The 20,640-nt window shown below is 40.8% G+C and overlaps 1 protein-coding gene across 2 annotated transcripts in view; it reads left to right on the top strand.

The window, feature by feature from the left end:
• The window catches only part of DNAH10 (dynein axonemal heavy chain 10), a 543,078-nt gene that overhangs the window by 190,106 nt on the left and 332,332 nt on the right, over window positions 1–20,640 (top strand). For both annotated transcript variants that reach the window (XM_033954155.1, XM_033954154.1), the window contains exon 28: window positions 19,909–20,031. In XM_033954155.1, the coding sequence (XP_033810046.1) occupies window positions 19,909–20,031 (123 nt within the window). The remainder of the gene's footprint in view (window positions 1–19,908; window positions 20,032–20,640) is intronic.

Below are 20,640 nucleotides of genomic sequence, written 5' to 3'. Positions count from 1 at the left end.
GCTTCGAGCTGAGTCGGTCCAGAGGATGGCCACTAGGATGGTCTTGGGGCTCAAGGGTCTCTCATACGAAGAAAGACTGGGCAAACTGCAGCTCTATACCCTAGAGGAACGCAGGGAAAGGGGTGACATGATTGAGACATTTAAGTACGTCACGGGTCGTGTCGAGGTGGAAAACGATATATTCTTTCCCAAGGGACCCTCGGTCACAAGGGGGCACCCGCTCAAACTCAGAGGAGGGAAATTTAGTGGTGACACCAGGAAGTATTTCTTCACAGAAAGGGTGGTAGATCACTGGAACAGACTTCCGGTGCAGGTGATCAAGGCCACCAGCGTGCTCGACTTTAAGAATAAATGGGACATCCACGTGGGATCCCTACGAGGGTCGAGTTAAGGAACTAGGTCATTAGCATTCAGACTTAATGGGGTGGGTCAATAGAGTGGGCAGACTTGATGGGCTATGGCCCTTTTCTGCCGTCATCTTTCTATGTTCTATGTTCTATGTTTAATCTTACATCAAGTACACAATAATACATCATTTGAAATTTTTGTACTATCACTTGAAATCTGTTCAGTTATTATTTTACATACATAAATTTATTCCCTCTCCACCCACCCTTCCCACAAATATTTTAATACAAAAATCATATAATTCATATAAATATTATATTCTTATCTATTGATTAAACCTTTAAAATAATTTATATATCATCCCCCTCCTCCCTATGTGTAAATATACTTTCAATGGAAAATGATGTCTATTCATAATAATAATTTGTTAATGGCCCCCAAATCTTTTTAAAATTATTATAGTTCCCTTTTTGTATGGCAGTTGTTCTTTCCATTTTATAAATATGACATAGCGAATTCCATCAAAATGTATAGTTAAGCCTATTGTAATTTTTCCAATTACTGGTGATAAGTTGTATGGCGACTCCTGTCATAATCAATAAAAGTTTATTATTACTTGATGAAATTTGACTTTTTGCTCTCATTGACATCCCGAACAGAATTGTATCATATGATAATGCTACATGGTTTTCTAGTAAACAATTAATTTGGGGCTATTCAGGAGGGGTTCCCCGAATGGAAAAATCTTAATAATCAGTATAGTCTGAAATTCTTATGCTTTCAGGCGGATTTCATGGGACACCAAGCCGCACAGTGGTATAAATTGATATCTGGATATATAAATAAAAAAACAAAGAATGGTCTTAGAGACATTTGGAGCATTGAGATTAAGCATCAAATTACACCATACACCATATTACCAGTAATTGGAAAAATTACAAAAGGCTTATACATTTTGGTGGAATTCGCTATGTCATATTTATAAAATGGAAAGAACAATTGCCATACAAAAAGGGAACTATAATAATTTTAAAAAGATTTGGGGGCCATTGACAAATTATTGCAATGATTAGACGCCATTATCCACTGAAAGTACATAGGGGGGAGGGTATAAAGTTATATTAAAGGTTTGATCAATAAATAAGAATATAATATTTTTATAATATTTTTGATTAAAATATTTGTGGGAAGGGTGGGTGGACAGGGTATAAATTTATGTTTTTAAGATGATGTTAGAAGAAATACAAGTAATGTTTACAAGGTTTAAATGATGTAATATTGTGTTCTTGATGTAAGATGGAAAAATGAATAAAGAATTTGAAAAAAATTCTATTAATAGTATATTAAGGTCCTTTTATCAAGGCACACTACGGGGGTTAGCGCGTCGAACATTTCATCATGCGCTAACCCCGTGGCAGCCTAAAATCCTAACGCCTCGTCAATGGAGGCGTTAAGTACTAGCGCGGCAGGCAGTTTAAAGCGCGGTATTCCGCGCGTTAAACTGCTACAGCACCTTTGTAAAAGGACCCCTAAGTGTGTCATTGATGTATAAAATGTGGTATTTAATGTTACACTTATTGTAAGTTTTGAAAATAATAAAGAATTGGAAAAAAAAGAAAATTGTTTTTTAGTGTCCTTTCCATTTTATACATATGACACAATGAATTCCACCAAAAACTATAGTTAAGCCTTTTCCAATTCTTCCAATTGCTTGTAATTTGTTGTATGGTGACTCCTGTCATTATTAACAAAAGCCTGTTGTTCTTAGATGATATTTGGCTTTTAGCCCTCATAATCATGCCAAATAATATAGTATCATAGGACAATGCCATTGGATTTTACAGCAAACAATTAATTTGGCCCCATATTGATTTCCAAAATGCCATAATAAAAGGACAGTAGAACAATAAATGATCTAATGTCCCTACTTTAAGATGACAATAAAATTTTAAGAGGTTTCAGGAGATTTGGGAGCCATTAGCAAAATATTGTGACATTTAAATAGTGTTTTCCCCTTTAAATTTGCACATCTGGGTGGGGGGAGGTGGGAGGATGTAATTTTGAATAACTGATATGGGGTGATATAGATATTTTATGTATGGACATTGTGATTGATTAGGGGGAGGGGGATTTAATTCTGAAATGGATATTACAAGAATATTAAGTGTGATATTTGAGCATAAAATGTTGTATTTATTGTTACACTTATTGTAAGTATTGAAATTAATAAAGAATTGGGAAAAAAAAGAAAATTGTTTTTTTTAAGTTGTTTTCTAATATATGCTGAATATGAAATAATTTGACCTCTAATGGTAGCCTTAAAGGCATCCCATAATATTTCCATGGAAATTCCTTCTGCGGTATTAATTTGAAAAAATTCATTCATCTTTAACTGAAATTCTTCAAGGAACTTTGAATCCGCAATCAATGTATTATCGAATCTCCATACAGATCTACTATTATCCTGTTCAGCAATTCTAAATTCAACCCACACTCCACCATGATCAGACAAAATGATTGGATCTATGGAGGCTTGTGCCACCTGCTGAATTATTTGATTTGAGACAAAAATATAGTCTATTCGCGAAAAGGATTTATGTACATGTGAACAAAAAGAAAATTCCCGATCATTAAAATGAAATATCTCCATATATCTTTCAAATTACAAGATTGTACCAAATTATCTAATCCTAATGATTTCATAAATTTACTAGGTTTTTTATCCATCACTGGATCCATAACAGCATTAAAATCTCCAGCCACTACTAAATTAGACTAAAATCTTCTATTGGTAGGCTGTCACACAAAATATATATATATAATCTTCAAGGTAAGTAGTACAGAGAGAAACCAGGGGTCTCAAGTGCTCCCAGCCAGAAGCCCGATGTATATTACAGAGCTAATGGCCAATGTGGTGAGCTATCATCGTTCCCGTTTATTTTCTCTGTAAAATTTTTTAGCTAATTTTTGCTCTTTAATTATTCAACTTTTTTTGTTTTTTAACTCATTTTATATTGTATATGCTTTTACTGCATTAAACTTTTAACACAACTGTGTTGCTAGTCCGTTACTCTTCCATTATATACATGAGTAACTATTAAGCCACCTTTAGCAACTTCACTTAACTTTCATATTGACGACGGATGATCTCCGTTTCGCCCCTATATTTCAAACCGGGGCTTCATCAGACAAGAACGCCACAGGCAACACTAGAAATGAAATTTGAGCATAACAACGTTTATATTAACCTTTTTAACATTAAAAAGTTTTAAACCTTAATATTTTAAGACCTTATTTTCACTCCTTATTTTAAAATTTATTGTTCTTATCTAAGAGCAATACTAACACATTTAAATAAGTGTTAAATATATGTGTTAAACAGGGTACCATAGCGTCGCTCAGGGGAACCTTCCTCTAATTAACAATCTTGCTGCAGAATTTTTCTAGCGTATTTTTCAATTATCTTTAAGCTAAAAAGTTTTTCAACTAAAAAGTTTTTCAACCAACTACTCAATACTAGAACCGCAGTTTTTTTCTCTCCACGCTAAGACTCTGGTTAAAGTTGGTTGCCAGTTTGCCTAAGTTAGTCCTCTGGTTGAGGCTTAGCGTGGAGAGAAAAAAACTGCGGTTCTAGTATTGAGTAGTTGGTTGAAAAACTTTTTAGTTGAAAAACTTTTTAGCTTAAAGATAATTGAAAAATACGCTAGAAAAATTCTGCAGCAAGATTGTTAATTAGAGGAAGGTTCCCCTGAGCGACGCTATGGTACCCTGTTTAACACATATATTTAACACTTATTTAAATGTGTTAGTATTGCTCTTAGATAAGAACAATAAATTTTAAAATAAGGAGTGAAAATAAGGTCTTAAAATATTAAGGTTTAAAACTTTTTAATGTTAAAAAGGTTAATATAAACGTTGTTATGCTCAAATTTCATTTCTAGTGTTGCCTGTGGCGTTCTTGTCTGATGAAGCCCCGGTTTGAAATATAGGGGCGAAACGGAGATCATCCGTCGTCAATATGAAAGTTAAGTGAAGTTGCTAAAGGTGGCTTAATAGTTACTCATGTATATAATGGAAGAGTAACGGACTAGCAACACAGTTGTGTTAAAAGTTTAATGCAGTAAAAGCATATACAATATAAAATGAGTTAAAAAACAAAAAAAGTTGAATAATTAAAGAGCAAAAATTAGCTAAAAAATTTTACAGAGAAAATAAACGGGAACAATGATAGCTCACCACATTGGCCATTAGCTCTGTAATATACATCGGGCTTCTGGCTGGGAGCACTTGAGACCCCTGGTTTCTCTCTGTACTACTTACCTTGAAGATTATATATATATATTTTGTGTGACAGCCTACCAATAGAAGATTTTAGTGTGTTTCACAAGGTTTGGAAACTACTAAATTAGAAGCAGCCAGTGGGAGTATCAATTGTTGTAACGTTTTGAAAAAATTAAATTTGATTTGAATTAGGGGCATATACATTGAACAATGCCAGGGTATTATTTCCCATGCTCATTTCCACATGTAACCACCTTCCTAAGGGATCTGAATCAATCATATTAAAATTAGCTATACATTTCTTATTTACTAGGATAGCAAACCCTGCCTTCTTTCCCACTGCAGGGGCAAAAAAACAATGCTTCACCCATCCCCCTTTGACTTTACAGCTGATAGATGTGTCTCCTGTATATAATATACATCAGCATTCTGTTGTTTCAAAAAGAAAAGTATTTTTTCCTTTTAATTTGATGGTTGAGGCCATTAAAATTCAATGAAAAGATTTTAATCTCCATTATAAATGTTATATTCAAAACATGAACCAAAACAAATATTTAACCTTATTTTGAATTTTATGAACATACACCTAGAGAATGACACGGGGAGCGATCCCCGCAGTGAGCCGCGGCGTGGCTGCGGTTTGCCTGCGGGTTATGGAGACTCCATAGCCAAATCGCCGCAGACACGGGGACAAAAGTTTTCACCGCCCGCAAAAACGGTGAAAAGATTTGTCCCCGAAGGCCAATGTACCCCCTTCTAGGAACCGCTATTTACCTGTGTTTCACCGTGTTCGTGACCGGGTGTTTGATGTCTCCGCCATGTTGTCTGTCTCCTCCAACTCTCGATCCAACTTGCACGTTGCCGCATTGACTCCGCCCCCCAATATACTGGCTCCTCATTTGTCAGATCAAAGTAGGGGACCAATCGCTACTGCCGCACATGATATTTAATGGCTTGTAGTGCAGCAGTAGCGATTGTGATTTCGGAGCCGAGCAGAGGATTTGGATTTCGCAGCTTTTTGAAAACCTGAAAACTTCGTCGGTTACAAGCTGAGGTAAGGAAAGGAATGTTTGTGTAAAAAAAAAAAACCAGCTCCGTGCTGAGGTCTGGCTGAGCTACTCTTTCCAATAGCATACACATTCTCATGCTGAAATTTTCATTTGCTCTGATGCAGGTGAGATTATTTGCTTTTAGGGTCTCTTTTACTAAGCCACATTCGAGGTTTCTAGTAGGACTGTTTGTGTGAAAAAAAAAAAACCAGCTCCGTGCTGAAGTCTGGCTGGGCTACTCTTGCAGCACTGAGCTGGTTCTTTTTTTTTTTTTTAATCAGAGTGCAAAGCCAATAAGATTATTTTATTTCCAACCCCTTTGCATGTAAGACTGTGTAGTTTTATGTCTGTGCATTGCTAGCCCCAGGGGTGGTGGAAGATTAGTGATTGAAAAATTGTATGAAAAATAACTATTTTAAATTTAGTGATCAAAATGTGTCAGTTTTGAGAATTTATATTAATTAATTTTTTCTCTGCGTGTTTTGTTTTTGTATAGTTATTAACTAATATTTAACTAAGTTTTAAAGTTTTAAAGAATGTTTCCTTTATACGTAAATAAAGAAAAGTATATAAAATCGTACCCGTTTGAGGCTTTTATGTATGCAGCGGTGACGGTGACGGGGCGGTGAATGGGGTTGCAGTGGCGGTGACGGGGCGGTGAATGGGGTGGCAGTGGCGGTGACGGGGCGGTGAAGGGAATGGCGGTGATGGGGCGGTGCAGAGGATGGTGGGACGGGGCGGTGACGGGGACCAATTTTTTCACCGTGTCATTCTCTACATACACCATTTTTCCAATTTTTAAACTTTGAACATAAAATTTATCCCCCCCAGCACACCCATTCCTACCCTTTCTCCCACCCTACCCCCATATCATTATTAAAAGTGAAAACTTGGTAACACACATATTGGACCAGGTAATGAAAAACCCCTGGCAGAACTATCACTAAAATCTCTTCTTAAAAATAAGCCACCTAAAACAATCTTAGTAATTCATCTAATAACTTATCCATTTTTAACAATTACAGAGAAAATAAGATACAGAGAAAATAAGATATTAATGGATACTTGGAAAACGTTGAGGTTTATTAGTAAATTAACACCTGTCCCAATAAACAAGTCAACTAATCAGTCTTTATGGATAAACTCCAAGATTAAAATTGGCGGAGCTCAAATCCTTTGGAAGGACTGGATTATTGCAGGCATTAGATCTCTGAATGATGTTATTTCGGAAGGTAAACTGCTGGAATTTTCACAATTGCAACATAGATTTGGTCTTGGTAAAAAACAAAGTTTTAAATGATTGCAATTGAAGCAGGCCATTCAGGTTGGGTTCCCTGAATGGAAAACATTGAATAATCAATATAGTTTAGAGTTCTTACGCTTCCAAGCAGACTTCCTAGGGCATCAAGCCGCATTGTGGTATAAATTAATATCTGGATATTTGAATAAAAAACCAAAAAATGGTCTAAGAGACATTTGGAGCATTGAGATTAAGCATCAAATTACTGCATCTCAATGGCCACTAATTTGGTCTTGGAGAATGAGATGTACAGTGTCAGCATCTATGAGACAAACTTGGTTCATTTTATTACATAGAGCTTTTTGGACCCCTACACGTTTGCAAAAATTAGATAGTTCTAAGTCCAATAAATGCTGGCACTGTAATCTGGAACCTGGGACGTTGGATCATTTACTGTATCATTGTCCCTACATTAAAAGTTTTTGGAATGCAATTTGGCCACAAATTAATAAATTGATGGAAAATCATGTAGCAATATCATATGATACAGTGTTATTTGGAATGATGATGAGAAAAAAAAGTCAAATTTCACCAGAAAATAACAAGCTATTACTAGTCATGACAGGGGTTGCCATTCAGCATATAACCAATAACTGGAAGAATCATAGTAACCTTAATTATACATTTTGGTGGAATACAATTTGTCATATATTCAAAATGGAAAGAGTAATAGCAATACAAAGAGGGACATATCCTAAATTTATAAAAATATGGGGGCCATTGACAAAGTATTGTACTGAATGAATAGTAGGATTTATCTTCTTCTTTTCTTCTTTTTCTTGTCTTCTTTATGGCACACATGGAGGGGGGGTAGTGAAAATAATTTTACATAACATGTTATAATATGGTATACAATATGTATAAGGTGATTGGAAAGTACTTGAAGGGTGGGGAGTGGGAGAGGGGATAAAAAAATTTGTTCAGAATATTATGTAATAGATATAAAAGTGATATTGTGTATTCATTAGTTGTAACTCAATATTATCCCAGGACAAGCAGGCAGCATATTCTTGACTGATGGGTGACGGCACCGACGGAGCCCCGGTACGGACAATTTTAGAGTGATTGCACTCTAAGAACTTTAGAAAGTTCTAGCTCGGCCGCACCGCGCACGCGCGAGTGCCTTCCCGCCCGACAGAGGCGCGCGGTCCCTCAGTTTCTTAGTTTCCGCGGAGCTAAGAAGACGCGTTTTTCAACGGCTGTTGAAACTTTTTTCTCTTTGCCTTCCCGCTCGCGTAAACTTTTGATTATTTACCTTATTTCTTTTCTTTTTTCTATTTTGTAAAAAAAAAAAAAAAAAAATTCTTAATTTTTTCTTTAATTTAATCTTTCCCCGGCGGGGCCTTCTGCCACCATCGAAGCCTCGGCCTTCGATTTGGCTGAAGCCGTTTTTCCTTTCATGCCCCCTCAACCGGGTTTTAAAAAGTGCCAGCGGTGTGCTCGGCCTATATCTCTCACGGACCCACACAACTGGTGTTTACAGTGTTTGGGTCCTGAGCATCAGGCCTCTACTTGCACCCGCTGTGCCACTCTAAAAAAAACGGACATTAAAAAATCGCCAAATCCAGCAGCGATTATTGTTCGGTGCCGAGATGTCCGACCCCGTTCCATCGACTCCAGCTTCGGCACCGATTCAGTCGGCACCCTCTTCTTCGACGCCGCGTGATTCCGCACCGGCGTCTCACCAGTCAGGTAAGCCGGCTAAGAAGCCTTCCCCGCTGGAGCGTCCTCCGGTCTCGAGTGCAGTGAGTCCAATCCTGCCGACTGTGAGACGCCAGCGGAAGCGCTCCGCCCCTATAGAGGTGAGTCCCTCGACATCGGGCTCCTCATCTCCGGGGTGTCGAGCGGCACCGCAGGTACCGCAGAAGAAAAAGGCGGTACCAGTGCCATCCCTTGATGACCGCATCACGGCCATCCTTCAGGTGCAGCTTAAGGACCAATTAAAACAGCTCCTTCCTGCTATCCTGGCTCCGAACCTTCCGGTGCCGGTCCGCACCGAGCTACCGGTACCGATTGTGGAACAGCCTGTGTTACCTGCTTCCACTATTTCGGTACCGCTTCAACTAACTTCATCGGTATCGATGCCAGTTCTTGCACCGGAGCCGAGAGCTCACCATCAATCGGTACAGACTTCGGCACCGGTGCGACCGATAACATCTCCTGACTCGATATCGATGAGGTCGGGTAAGTCGTTACACAAAACCCGACACTTACAATCATCGACACCTGAGTCTCGGGACCATGCTTCCCATGTCAGGGATCCTGATCTGTGGGGAGACTCAGAGGAACCCTTTCTTTCTGAAGGCGAATGTTCCTCAGAGGAGGAGGATTCAACTGTCCCTGACCCATCCTCCAAACAGGTCACTTCCTCTTTCTCCTGCTTTTTGAAAGAGATGTGTGACTCCTTGTCCATTCCTTTGGAGGCTGAATCCAAAAAGTCCAAAGCTTTTTTGGATGCCCTTGATTTTGACCAGCCTCCAAAGGAATTTTTGAAACTCCCTCTTCATGACATCTTGAGGGAGACTTTCTATAAGAATTTAGAGACTCCTTTAACTGTCCCAGGGGCCCCACGTAAACTGGATTCTCTATATAAGGTAATTCCCATTCCTGGGTTCGACAAACCTCAACTTCCACACGAATCCTTAACTGTCGAATCCACCCTTAAAAAATCTTCAGGAGCCAGTGTATATGCATCGGTACCTCCTGGCAGAGAAGGTAGAGCCATGGATAAATTTGGTAAGAGGCTCTACCAAAATGCTATGTTAGCAAATAGAGCTAGCAATTATGCTTTTCATTTTTCTTTTTATTTGAAGCATCTCCTTACCACCATGGCTTCCTTCGAAAAGTACCTTCCTTCACGAAAACATCACTCCTTTCATACCTGCTTGTCGTCTCTTTTTCAATTACGTAAGTTCATGGTTAGATCCATATATGACACCTTTGAACTTACATCCAGAGCGACAGCAATGTCGGTAGCTATGCGTCGCCTGGCCTGGCTTCGGGTATCCGACCTTGATGTTAATCATCAGGATCGGTTAGCCAACGCCCCTTGCCTAGGGGATGAGCTCTTTGGGGAATCCATGGACTCAACCACACAAAAGCTCTCTGCTCATGAGACACGCTGGGATACCCTGCTTAAGAATAAAAAGAAGCCTCCTCCGCCAAAACCATATAGGCAGCAGTCGGCCTATCAACGCCGCTTCACAGCTCGGCCATTACCTACCACTGCTCAGCAACCCAGGCGTCAGAGGCAGCAACAACATCAGCCTCCCAGACAGCAGCCACAGCAGCAACCTGTGAAACCACCTCCTCAGCAGAAGTCACAGCCCTTTTGACTTCATTCTCCACAGTATAGCCAGAATTCCTATTCCTGCTCTCCTGCCTCAACCTATAGGAGGTCGACTTTCTCTGTTCCTCAGCCGATGGGAAGTTATCACTTCGGACCAATGGGTCCTCAGCATCATCCGCCACGGCTACTCTCTCAACTTTCAGACTCTTCCGCCTCAAAGTCTGCCAAAAGAGTCTGCTTTGAACAGTCCTCAATCTGCCCTCCTTATTCAAGAAGTTCAATCCCTCCTCTTTCTGAACGCTATAGAAGAAGTTCCTTTAGATCAAAAAGGGCAGGGATTCTACTCCCGTTATTTTCTAGTCCCCAAAAAAACAGGAGATCTCAGACCAATTTTGGATCTCCGCGATCTCAACAAACATCTGGTAAAAGAAAAATTCAAGATGCTTTCTTTAGCCATCCTTTATCCTCTTCTCAATCAAAACGACTGGCTATGCTCCCTCGATCTCAAAGAGGCATACACTCACATACCGATCCATGTAACCTCAAGACAGTATCTCCGTTTCATGATCAATCATTGTCATTACCAATACAAGGTGCTGCCCTTCGGCCTTGCCTCCTCTCCAAGGGTCTTCACCAAGTGTCTCATTGTGGTAGCGGCATTTCTACGCTCTCACCACCTCCAGGTCTTTCCTTACCTGGACGACTGGTTAATCAAGGCCACATCCGCTCAAGCAGTTCTACTGGCCACCAACCAAACCATCTTGTTTCTACGAATTCTGGGGTTCGAGATCAATCTACCCAAATCTCATCTCATCCCCACTCAGAGACTTCAATTCATTGGAGCGATCCTGGACACACTCCTCATGAGAGCTTTCCTACCATCCAATCGTCTTCAGACCCTTCAGTCTCTATGTCAGCAGGTTCTTTCACTTCCTTCCATCTCAGCCAGGCAAATGATGGTACTCTTGGGGCACATGGCATCTACAGTTCATGTCACGCCCCTCGCACGTCTTCACCTGCGCACTCCTCAATGGACCCTTGCTACTCAGTGGTCCCAAGCGACGGATCCTTGCTCACGACACATATCTGTGACATCATCTCTTCGTCAGTCTCTTCAATGGTGGTTGGTATCCTCAAATCTATCCAGAGGTCTTCTGTTCCATCAGCCCCCTCATCAACTGGTCATCACCACCGACGCCTCTCTTTATGCATGGGGAGCTCACTTGAACGAGTTCCAGACTCAAGGTCTTTGGACAGCCCAGGAAAAGAAGCATCAAATCAATTTCCTGGAACTCAGAGCGATGTTTTATGCCCTCAAGGCCTTCCAACATCTTCTCTTTCCTCAGGTCCTTCTGTTGTGCACAGACAATCAGGTTGCGATGTACTACATCAACAAACAGGGTGGGACAGGCTCTCGCCTTTTATGCCAAGAAGCCCAAAAGATCTGGAATTGGGCCATAGATCACCATCTCTTCCTGAAAGCTATCTACATTCAGGGAGCACAGAATTCTTTAGCGGACAAACTCAGCAGAATTCTCCAGCCTCACGAGTGGACACTCGATCCTGTAACTCTGCAGTCTATCTTCACTCAATGGGGCACTCCTCAGATAGACCTCTTTGCAGCTCCTCACAATCACCAGCTGCCCCTATTCTGCTCCAGACTTTACTCTCCTCACCGTCTGGCAGCGGATGCTTTTCTCCTCGACTGGTCGAATCTGTTCCTGTACGCCTTCCCTCCTCTGCCTCTAATGTTGAGAACCTTATTCAAGCTCAAGAGGGAACGAGCCACAATGATTCTGATTGCTCCGAGGTGGCCCAGGCAACATTGGTTCTCCCTTCTACTTCAACTCAGTTCCAGGGAACCTTTTCTTCTTCCTCTGTTTCCTTCTCTGCTTACGCAACAGCAGGAAACCCTTCTACATCCCAACCTCCAGTCTCTGCACCTGACAGCTTGGTATCTCTCGGGCTGACATCTCATGATACTCTTTTATCTCAGCCTGTTCGTTCCATTCTGGATGCCTCCAGGAAACCAACCACTCTGCAATGTTACCATCAGAAGTGGACGAGATTTTCCTCCTGGTGTCTTCTTCATCATCTTGATCCCACTTCCCTGGCAGTGGAGACGTTGTTGGACTATTTGCTCTCTTTGTCTGACTCTGGCCTTAAGTCCTCTTCCATCAGAGTCCACCTCAGTGCCATTTCAGCTTTTCATGAGCCAGTCCATGGAAAACTTCTCTCAGCTCATCCCCTGGTGTCCAGGTTCATGCGTGGCCTTTTCAATGTGAAACCACCTCTTAAAGCCCCTCCTGTTATCTGGGATCTCAATGTGGTTCTTTCTGCCTTAATGAAGCCTCCATTTGAACCTTTGGCTACCTCTCCTTTCAAGTTTCTCACTTGGAAAGTGCTTTTCCTTATTGCTCTTACCTCTGCCAGGAGGGTCAGTGAGCTTCATGCACTGGTCGCAGATCCACCCTTTACGGTTTTTCACCATGACAAGGTGGTTCTGCGTACACATCCAAAGTTTCTCCCTAAGGTTGTCTCTGAATTCCATCTCAACCAATCCATTGTTCTACCTGTTTTCTTTCCAAAACCTCATTCTCATTCTGGAGAACAAGCTCTACATACTTTGGATTGTAAAAGGGCTCTGGCTTACTATCTAGAGCGTACGAAACCCCACAGATCAGTTCCTCAACTTTTTCTGTCCTTTGATCCAAATAAATTGGGACGTCCCGTTTCTAAACGTACGTTGTCTAATTGGCTGGCAGCGTGCATTTCATTCTGTTATGCTCAGACCGGACTGACACTGGAAGGTTCTGTCACGGCCCATAGAGTCAGAGCAATGGCAGCATCTGTAGCTTTCCTCCGTTCCACTCCTATTGAGGAAATCTGCAAGGCTGCTACTTGGTCCTCAGTTCACACTTTTACATCTCATTATTGTCTGGATGCTTTCTCCAGACGGGATGGACACTTCGGCCAATCTGTTTTGCAAAATTTGTTTTCCTAATGGCCAACCTTCCCTCCATCCCTCTTTTTGTTAGCTTGGAGGTCACCCATCAGTCAAGAATATGCTGCCTGCTTGTCCTGGGATAAAGCACAGTTACTTACCGTAACAGGTGTTATCCAGGGACAGCAGGCAGATATTCTTGCGTCCCACCCACCTCCCCGGGTTGGCTTCTTAGCTGGCTTATACTAACTGAGGGACCGCGCGCCTCTGTCGGGCGGGAAGGCACTCGCGCGTGCGCGGTGCGGCCGAGCTAGAACTTTCTAAAGTTCTTAGAGTGCAATCACTCTAAAATTGTCCGTACCGGGGCTCCGTCGGTGCCGTCACCCATCAGTCAAGAATATCTGCCTGCTGTCCCTGGATAACACCTGTTACGGTAAGTAACTGTGCTTTTTGTACACTTCATGTAAAATATGAAAATGAATAAAGAATTATAAAAAAAAAACCAATTACATATTATTTGTCTAATCATTGAATTGATATTTATAATTAAAACCTTTATACTATTATCACAGAATAGAAAAAACAATATATATTGGAATATTAAGCTACTAGTCTTATAGCCCGTTACATTAACAGGTGCTAGAATATATGTGTGTGTGTCTCTCTTTATTTCTTTTTCTCTCTCTCTCTCCTTAGCCACTTTCTTTCTTTCTTTTTCCTTGGCTGTCCATCACCACCCCTTGCCTGCTGCCCCTGTCCATTCTCCCTTCCTTTTACCTCCCCTGTGTCCACCACCATCCCTTCACAGCTCTCCTTATGCAGCAGCAGCCCTTCTCCCTTTGTTTTACCTCCCTCCTGTCCAACAGCACCTTTCCCTCCCCCCATACCAGTTCCCTGTGCACCTGCCCCTGTGTCTTTCTTCTTGTCTTTCTGTCTCCCTTCCTCCCTCTGTCTGTGTGTCCAAACCAGCATTCCCTTCCCCTCCATTTCCCTCCCCCCACACCAGTTCCCTGTGTCTTTCTTCTTGTCTTTCTGTCTCCCTTCCTCCCTCTGTCTGTGTGTCCAAAGCAGCATTCCCTCCCCCCACACCAGTTCCCTGTGCACTTGCCCCTGTGTCTTTCTTCTTGTCTCTCTGTCTCCCTTCCTCCCTCTGTCTGTGTGTCCAAAGCAGCATTCCCTCCCCCACACCAGTTCCCTGTGCACTTGCCCCTGTGTCTTTCTGTCTCCCTTCCTCCCTCTGTCTGTCTGTCCAAAGCAACATTCCCTCCCCCTTCCATTTCCCTCCCCCCACACCAATTCCCTGTGCAGCAGCATTATTGTTTCCTCTACCCCCTATCCCTTCCCACAGTAGCGACTACAAACACGGGCCTGAGTCCTTTGGCAGCCCCCCTTCCCTTCCCTTCCTGCGGGTCCGACTACACATGACGATTCAAGCAGCGTGTCCAGCAGTCTTCACACGCTGCTTCGGGTCCTTCTACTGGCCTGATTTACTCTGGCACGTCTGGAGCAAGTCAGGGCAGTAGAAGGGCCCGAAGCAGCGTGTGAAGACTGCTGGACACGCTGCTGAAATCGCCAGTCGGGGCCGCGGTAAGGGAAGGGGGGGGGGGGGGCGGCAAAGGACTTGGGTGCCGGGCAGCGGAAATGTTCTTCTACCTTGCCTCTCCTCCACCGTCGGGAGTCAGCGCCAGGAGCTTTAACAGCTGGTGGTTCCGCGTTGAAAGAATCCCGCGCCTCTTTGAAAACTGTCATGCCGCTGGAGGCGTGAGGCGACGTAGAGGACAGGGGGTGAGCCGCGCATGCGCACTTCCTAGCTGCAGCTCACAGAAAATGGATGCACGCTTAGAAAGTGCGCATGCGCGGCTTACCATTTTATTATATTAGATATTTCCCGAACCCCTGTTTGATTAAATAACACATATTTAATCATATTATTCCTCTAACCTTGTAGAAATTTATTTAATATTCATGAACAAATTCATAACATCTTACTCTTAAATATTAATATTAATTTCAATTTTATCTTTTTATATCCTATTATAAATTTAATTACCCATCCTCAATTCTTTGTACTATATGATCTTCTATAATTATACTTATTATAATAAATACTTTCCTTATATTGATTATTATAACCTCTACTATATCTTATGGGATCCCTCATATAAAATATAAAAGCAATTTTTAATTCATCCAATAAATATATCTTATAATCCAATTAATAAATATAGACATAAATGAAATCTATTATAGATATATAATACATTTTATCTTAACAATTAAAAAACTAATTATTTAGTAAATAGACTGAACCAATATTTAAAATATCTAAACCTTCTTTTTTTTTAATTAGCTTATCTTTCCAAAATGCAGCATACCACTGTTTATTGAGATTTTCCATCAAAATCCTAACTCAGCCATGCTCCAATACTTTATCTCCCTGAGGAAGTCTTACATAACTATTATCAGGATTCTTCTTATATTTAGTCTACATTAGCAGTACTTTATTTTTTTCCCTTTTTTAAAAAAATCATTAATCTCTTTCACTTTAGGATTTGCCTCCGGGATTCCAATACCATTTCAGTGCATCTGTTATATCTAGCACCGTTTTACTTTCCCAACCAGCGTAATTGTACTCCACAAACCTGTAGTATAAATTCTAATCCAGGACTGCACATTAATCCTTCTTTACTAAATGAAGGAAATGTTAACATGGCAAATCCATACATAGGATAGCATCAATACAAACCATCCCGAATCTGAAAAAACCTGCTGATGTTGCAACTCCATAACAATTCGTGGATCTTTCCTTTTAATCTGTCTGTTATCGTTAGCCTGAAAATCTTCCAGTATCCCAAAATCCATCACATCCTTCTTCAACAATTGTTGCAGGAAATCTTGAACTGTGCTGTTTGCCACCTCTTGCTCCAGGTGATCATACAAGTCATCAATCTTGCTGTACTTCAGAAGTTCTGCAGGGGTGATCTCTGTAGGAGTTCCTTCTTCCCTCAATTTTCCCATACCATCTTCCTCGTCACTTATATGCTCCTGTTTCAGTTTGGAATTCATCCAGTCTTGTAACAAATCCTGGGCTTCCATGTACACATCATCATATTCCTACAGTTTACTGGTTGTTTCTATCTCCATGAGGAGACCCATATGCCTTCTGTGACCATCTGTCTTCTTAATGGAAAACACTTCCGAAACTGCAAACTCAAAGGCCTGTTCTACCCTCAAGTCACTTCCTCTTCTTCTCATAATGCTAAGTCTCGAATCTGGAAAGACCATTCTACGTCTCGAATCGGGAGCCATTAAACCATACATTTTGAACTGTATCCAGCATTCTCTCCCGTTTAGTCTTAGTCTTTTATGAAGGCAAAACCTCAATATTTAACGTATATTGCAATGCTGCCTAACACATAATCATAGAACTAAATTGAATTAAAAATCTTCAAAGTAACATAAAATAATATAAATAAATGAATTCTGTAATATCCAGTAGAGGATTCACGAAGACATTGGCTGCTCCTGTTGATGTAAGAAATCTTGTAGTTTTTCTGGATCCTCAAAATTAATTGTTTTATTCTCATAAGTAATCCTTTTTTTTTTCAATTCTTTATTCCTTTTTAATCATTCAACAAGTGTACAAGAAAAATCATACATAGTCTCAGAAACAACACTTGATAAATCCATCAAGACAATAACAATTGTATATATATATATTAAACCCATAACCCACCCTCCCTCCCAACACTATTTTTCTTAATTCATTTTACCCTCTCATAAAGTAATCCTAATAATTGCAGGGTATAGTAATCCATATTTGGTCCCAATACCTCATAATTGTGGTCTTAGCTCCAAAAACCTTTTCCTTTTATTTGCAGTAGCTCTAGCAAAATCAGGCACTATATGTATACAAGTATCCTGGCATTTAAGTTTTTATTTTCTTTTGCCAAGCAAAATATTTCCGTAAGCTGCTGGTGCCTTAATAGTTTAAATATTAATAGATGTGGACCCACTTGCTTATCAGATCTTTTTGCAGGAATCCTATGCGCCCATTTGATCTCCAGAGGAAATTTTGTTTTAAGAGGCAGTATTTTAGGAATAAAATTCCCCAGAAAGGATATTGGATTACTTTTTTCCACCCCTTCCGGTAAACCCAAGATCCTTAGGTTACTCCTCCTCTCTCTATTGGAGCAATCCTCAAGGTCTCGAGTGAGTATTTCAGTTTTTTTTTCGATCTAGCTTAATTTGAACTAACTCTGCCTCAGTCATCTCAATTCTTTTTTTCCAGATGATCTACTTTTATTTCCACCATCTCCATTCTTTTGTTGAGGATAAAAACTTCTTCTCCAAGATCTTTCAATTTCTTTGCGTTATCAAACACAATTTCTTTAATTTCCTGAATCTCTTTCAAAATTTCACTTTTGTCCTTACTGTCCTTTGGCAATGGAGTTTTCAAAGGGGCTACTGGCTCCGGTTTTGATCTTTTTACGCTTTTTGTGGCTGCAAATGCTGAATCACTCTTTGTTTGCTTTCCTGAAGCCATTATATGTCAATATCACTTGTTAGAGTAAAAAAAAAAAATAATTTATTTGTAACTTATTTAACTTTAAAAATTCTGTCAGCACGGAGCTCTTTCCTTGCCCGACCATTTTCATGCTGTACCAAGCCACGCCCCCCAGCTAAGTTATTCACTAATTTTACTCCAGCCCCAGAAATAGCTTGAGATTTAGAGAAAAAGATAGTGGGAGTGGGGGAGGGCAGGCTGTTTTAGTTACATGGATCACTCTAAATATGTATAACCAGCCAGGCTGACTACATCTTCAAAGGGGAAAATCATCAGGCAGCTATGTCATTGGAAGGGGGATACCGTTGTGCCCAGTTTGGTGTTCACATTGCCCAACTATGATCTTGAATCATATTGAGGGCTTTTTTTCCCCAATATGACTCCCACTAGAACAGTGGTCTCAAACTCGCGGCCCTGGGGCCACATGCGGCCCGCTAGGTACTATTTTGAGGCCCTCAGTATGTTTATCATAATCACAAAAGTAAAATAAAACAGTTTCTTGATTATATGTCTCTTTAGCAATAAATGACAATATTATTATTAAGACTTAGCTAAAAGGAAAGATTTATAAAGTATAAAGAGTTTTACCTCATACAAAATTGTCATTTCTTTAATAAGACATTACCTATTTTTTTCTGAGGCCCTCCAAGTACCCACAAATCTCAAATGTGGCCCTACAAAGGGTTTGAGTTTGAGACCACTGCCCTAGAAGTATAATGAAAATCAATGGTGCATCTGGTAGGCTGACTAGACCTTAGCAAAGGGCTAGCAGTGCCCTGGTAGGGAGTAGCATGCAGCCAAAGAGATGCAAGAGGGGAGACAGGGAGAATGAGTGCCTGTATATACAAGTGCAGATGCTATGCCTTTGAGGAAGTAGCTAGTAGTTTGTTTAAAGGGAGTAAACAAAGAGGAACATTTTCAATATGATGTCTAAGGGCTCCTTTAACTAAGTTGCGATAGCGTTTTTAGCGGGCACAGAATTTTAGCGCACGCTAAACCCGCGCTACGCGGCTAGAACTAATGCCAGCTCAATGCTGGCATTAGTGTCTAGCGCGCACGCTAAAACCGCTTGCGCAGCTTTGTAAAAGGAGCCCTAAGTCTTAAATCGGGTAAGGAAAATGTCCATTTTCGAAATTGCAAGACATCCATCATTTTTCCTCAGAAAATGACCTTTTTAGACGTGTTCACCCTTAATGCTTCTATCTTTTTTAGCCATTTTTGAAAACCAAAATGTCCAAATGAAAAACTTAGAAACCAAACCATTTACATATAGGAGGGAGACACCCTTTTTAGTGGACTGGCCACACAGACATGCCCACATAGCAGTGGGGCACCCAAGGGGGCATTACAATGAACTTCACATAAAGGGTCCTAGTTACACATCCTGCCATAACCCTCTTAAGTTGTATGGAGAGCTCTCCAAACCTCATCCAAAACCAACTGTACCCAACTGTCTATCACCCCGTTAGCCCTTATGCCTGCAGGTGTCATCTGTATGTAAGTACAGAAGGTTTTGGTGGGCTCACACTTTCCCCTACAAGTGTCAAAATTAGGGTGGCCTATGGGCCTTGGTTCCCTTCTCTGGAGTCCACTGGACTGAGTACCAGGCTACTCCAGACACTTGTTTACTTTTCTAGTAGTACTGACCATTACATCTGCTGCTGTCAGACAGATATATACAGATCTTTGTGGGTAGGGGGGGTCAGTGACCATGGGGGGAAATGGGGGGGGGGGGGGCTATGCTGTCATCCCTCCAGTCATCATCTAGCCAGTTTAGGCAGCTTTTTGGCCCTTATTCTTTCTTAAAAAAGGTCTAGCACTAAATGGTGTCCTGGATGTTTTGTGAAATGTTTGATTATTATCACTGCAAAATGTCCTATTCCCACCCAAAACATACCCCCATCATGCCCCCTTGAGATTTAGACACACTGCAGATGAATAGCTTAGAAAAATGTCTAGGAAGTAGGTTTCCAAAATGGCAATTTGTACATTTTGATGATTAATGTATCCAAATGCCTCTTTATGGTGTTTTTTGTTTGGTTCTAGGTTTTGAAAATGAAGCCCAAAGTGGTTTTTTAAAAAAATTGTTCACCATAATCCACTGCTTTTGTTTGATGTATCTTTATTTAGGTATGGATGGTGGTTCAGAGAAAATGGATGTATCTAGAAAGTATCTTTATTGGTGGAGATATCAGATCACAGTTGCCAGAAGAGGCTAAAAAATTTGACAACATTGATAAAATATTTAAAAAGGTGAGTATGTAAACAGCTTTCTGTACTATAATAGAATGACAGGTATTTGTTATAACCTATAACACTGCCATAATGATTTTATATTTATAGTTTACTGTATATATAGTTGATAGTTTATTATTTATAATCTGCCTCTAGGGTTACCAGACGTCTGGATTTTCCCCGGACATAGCCTCCTTTTCGAGAACATGTCTGGGGGTCCAGATGACTTTTCAAAACCTGGCACTTTGTACGGGTTTTGAAAAGCTTCCTGTAATAAACACATCGGGAGGGGGCATCTGCTCATGTGCAGATGCAACACGATGATGTCACTTGCACGTGCTTGTGCACGGATGCCATCTGGGGTAGGGCTGGGGGGGCGGAATGGGGCATGATGCAGGCGGATGGGGTGGAACTGGGAGGGCCTATGGTCATGGCCATGAGTGGAAACTCTATGCCTTTGTCCCTAGCATAGAAAAACAAACATGCATAGTAAAAATATACTAACAAAAGAAACCCAATAGGAAAAGATGTAGAAATACTGGCACAAGTGCTATTATACCTATGGTCTTCTTAGAATTTAGGCCACGCTAAGTTTAGTAAAATGTCTCTATCATATACTTATTAGCT

The sequence above is a fragment of the Geotrypetes seraphini genome, chromosome 8, assembly GCF_902459505.1.
Source record: "Geotrypetes seraphini chromosome 8, aGeoSer1.1, whole genome shotgun sequence".
Lineage (NCBI taxonomy): Eukaryota > Metazoa > Chordata > Amphibia > Gymnophiona > Dermophiidae > Geotrypetes > Geotrypetes seraphini.
Note: the sequence above shows the minus strand (reverse complement) of the source record. Positions and strands in the feature narration are given on the sequence as shown.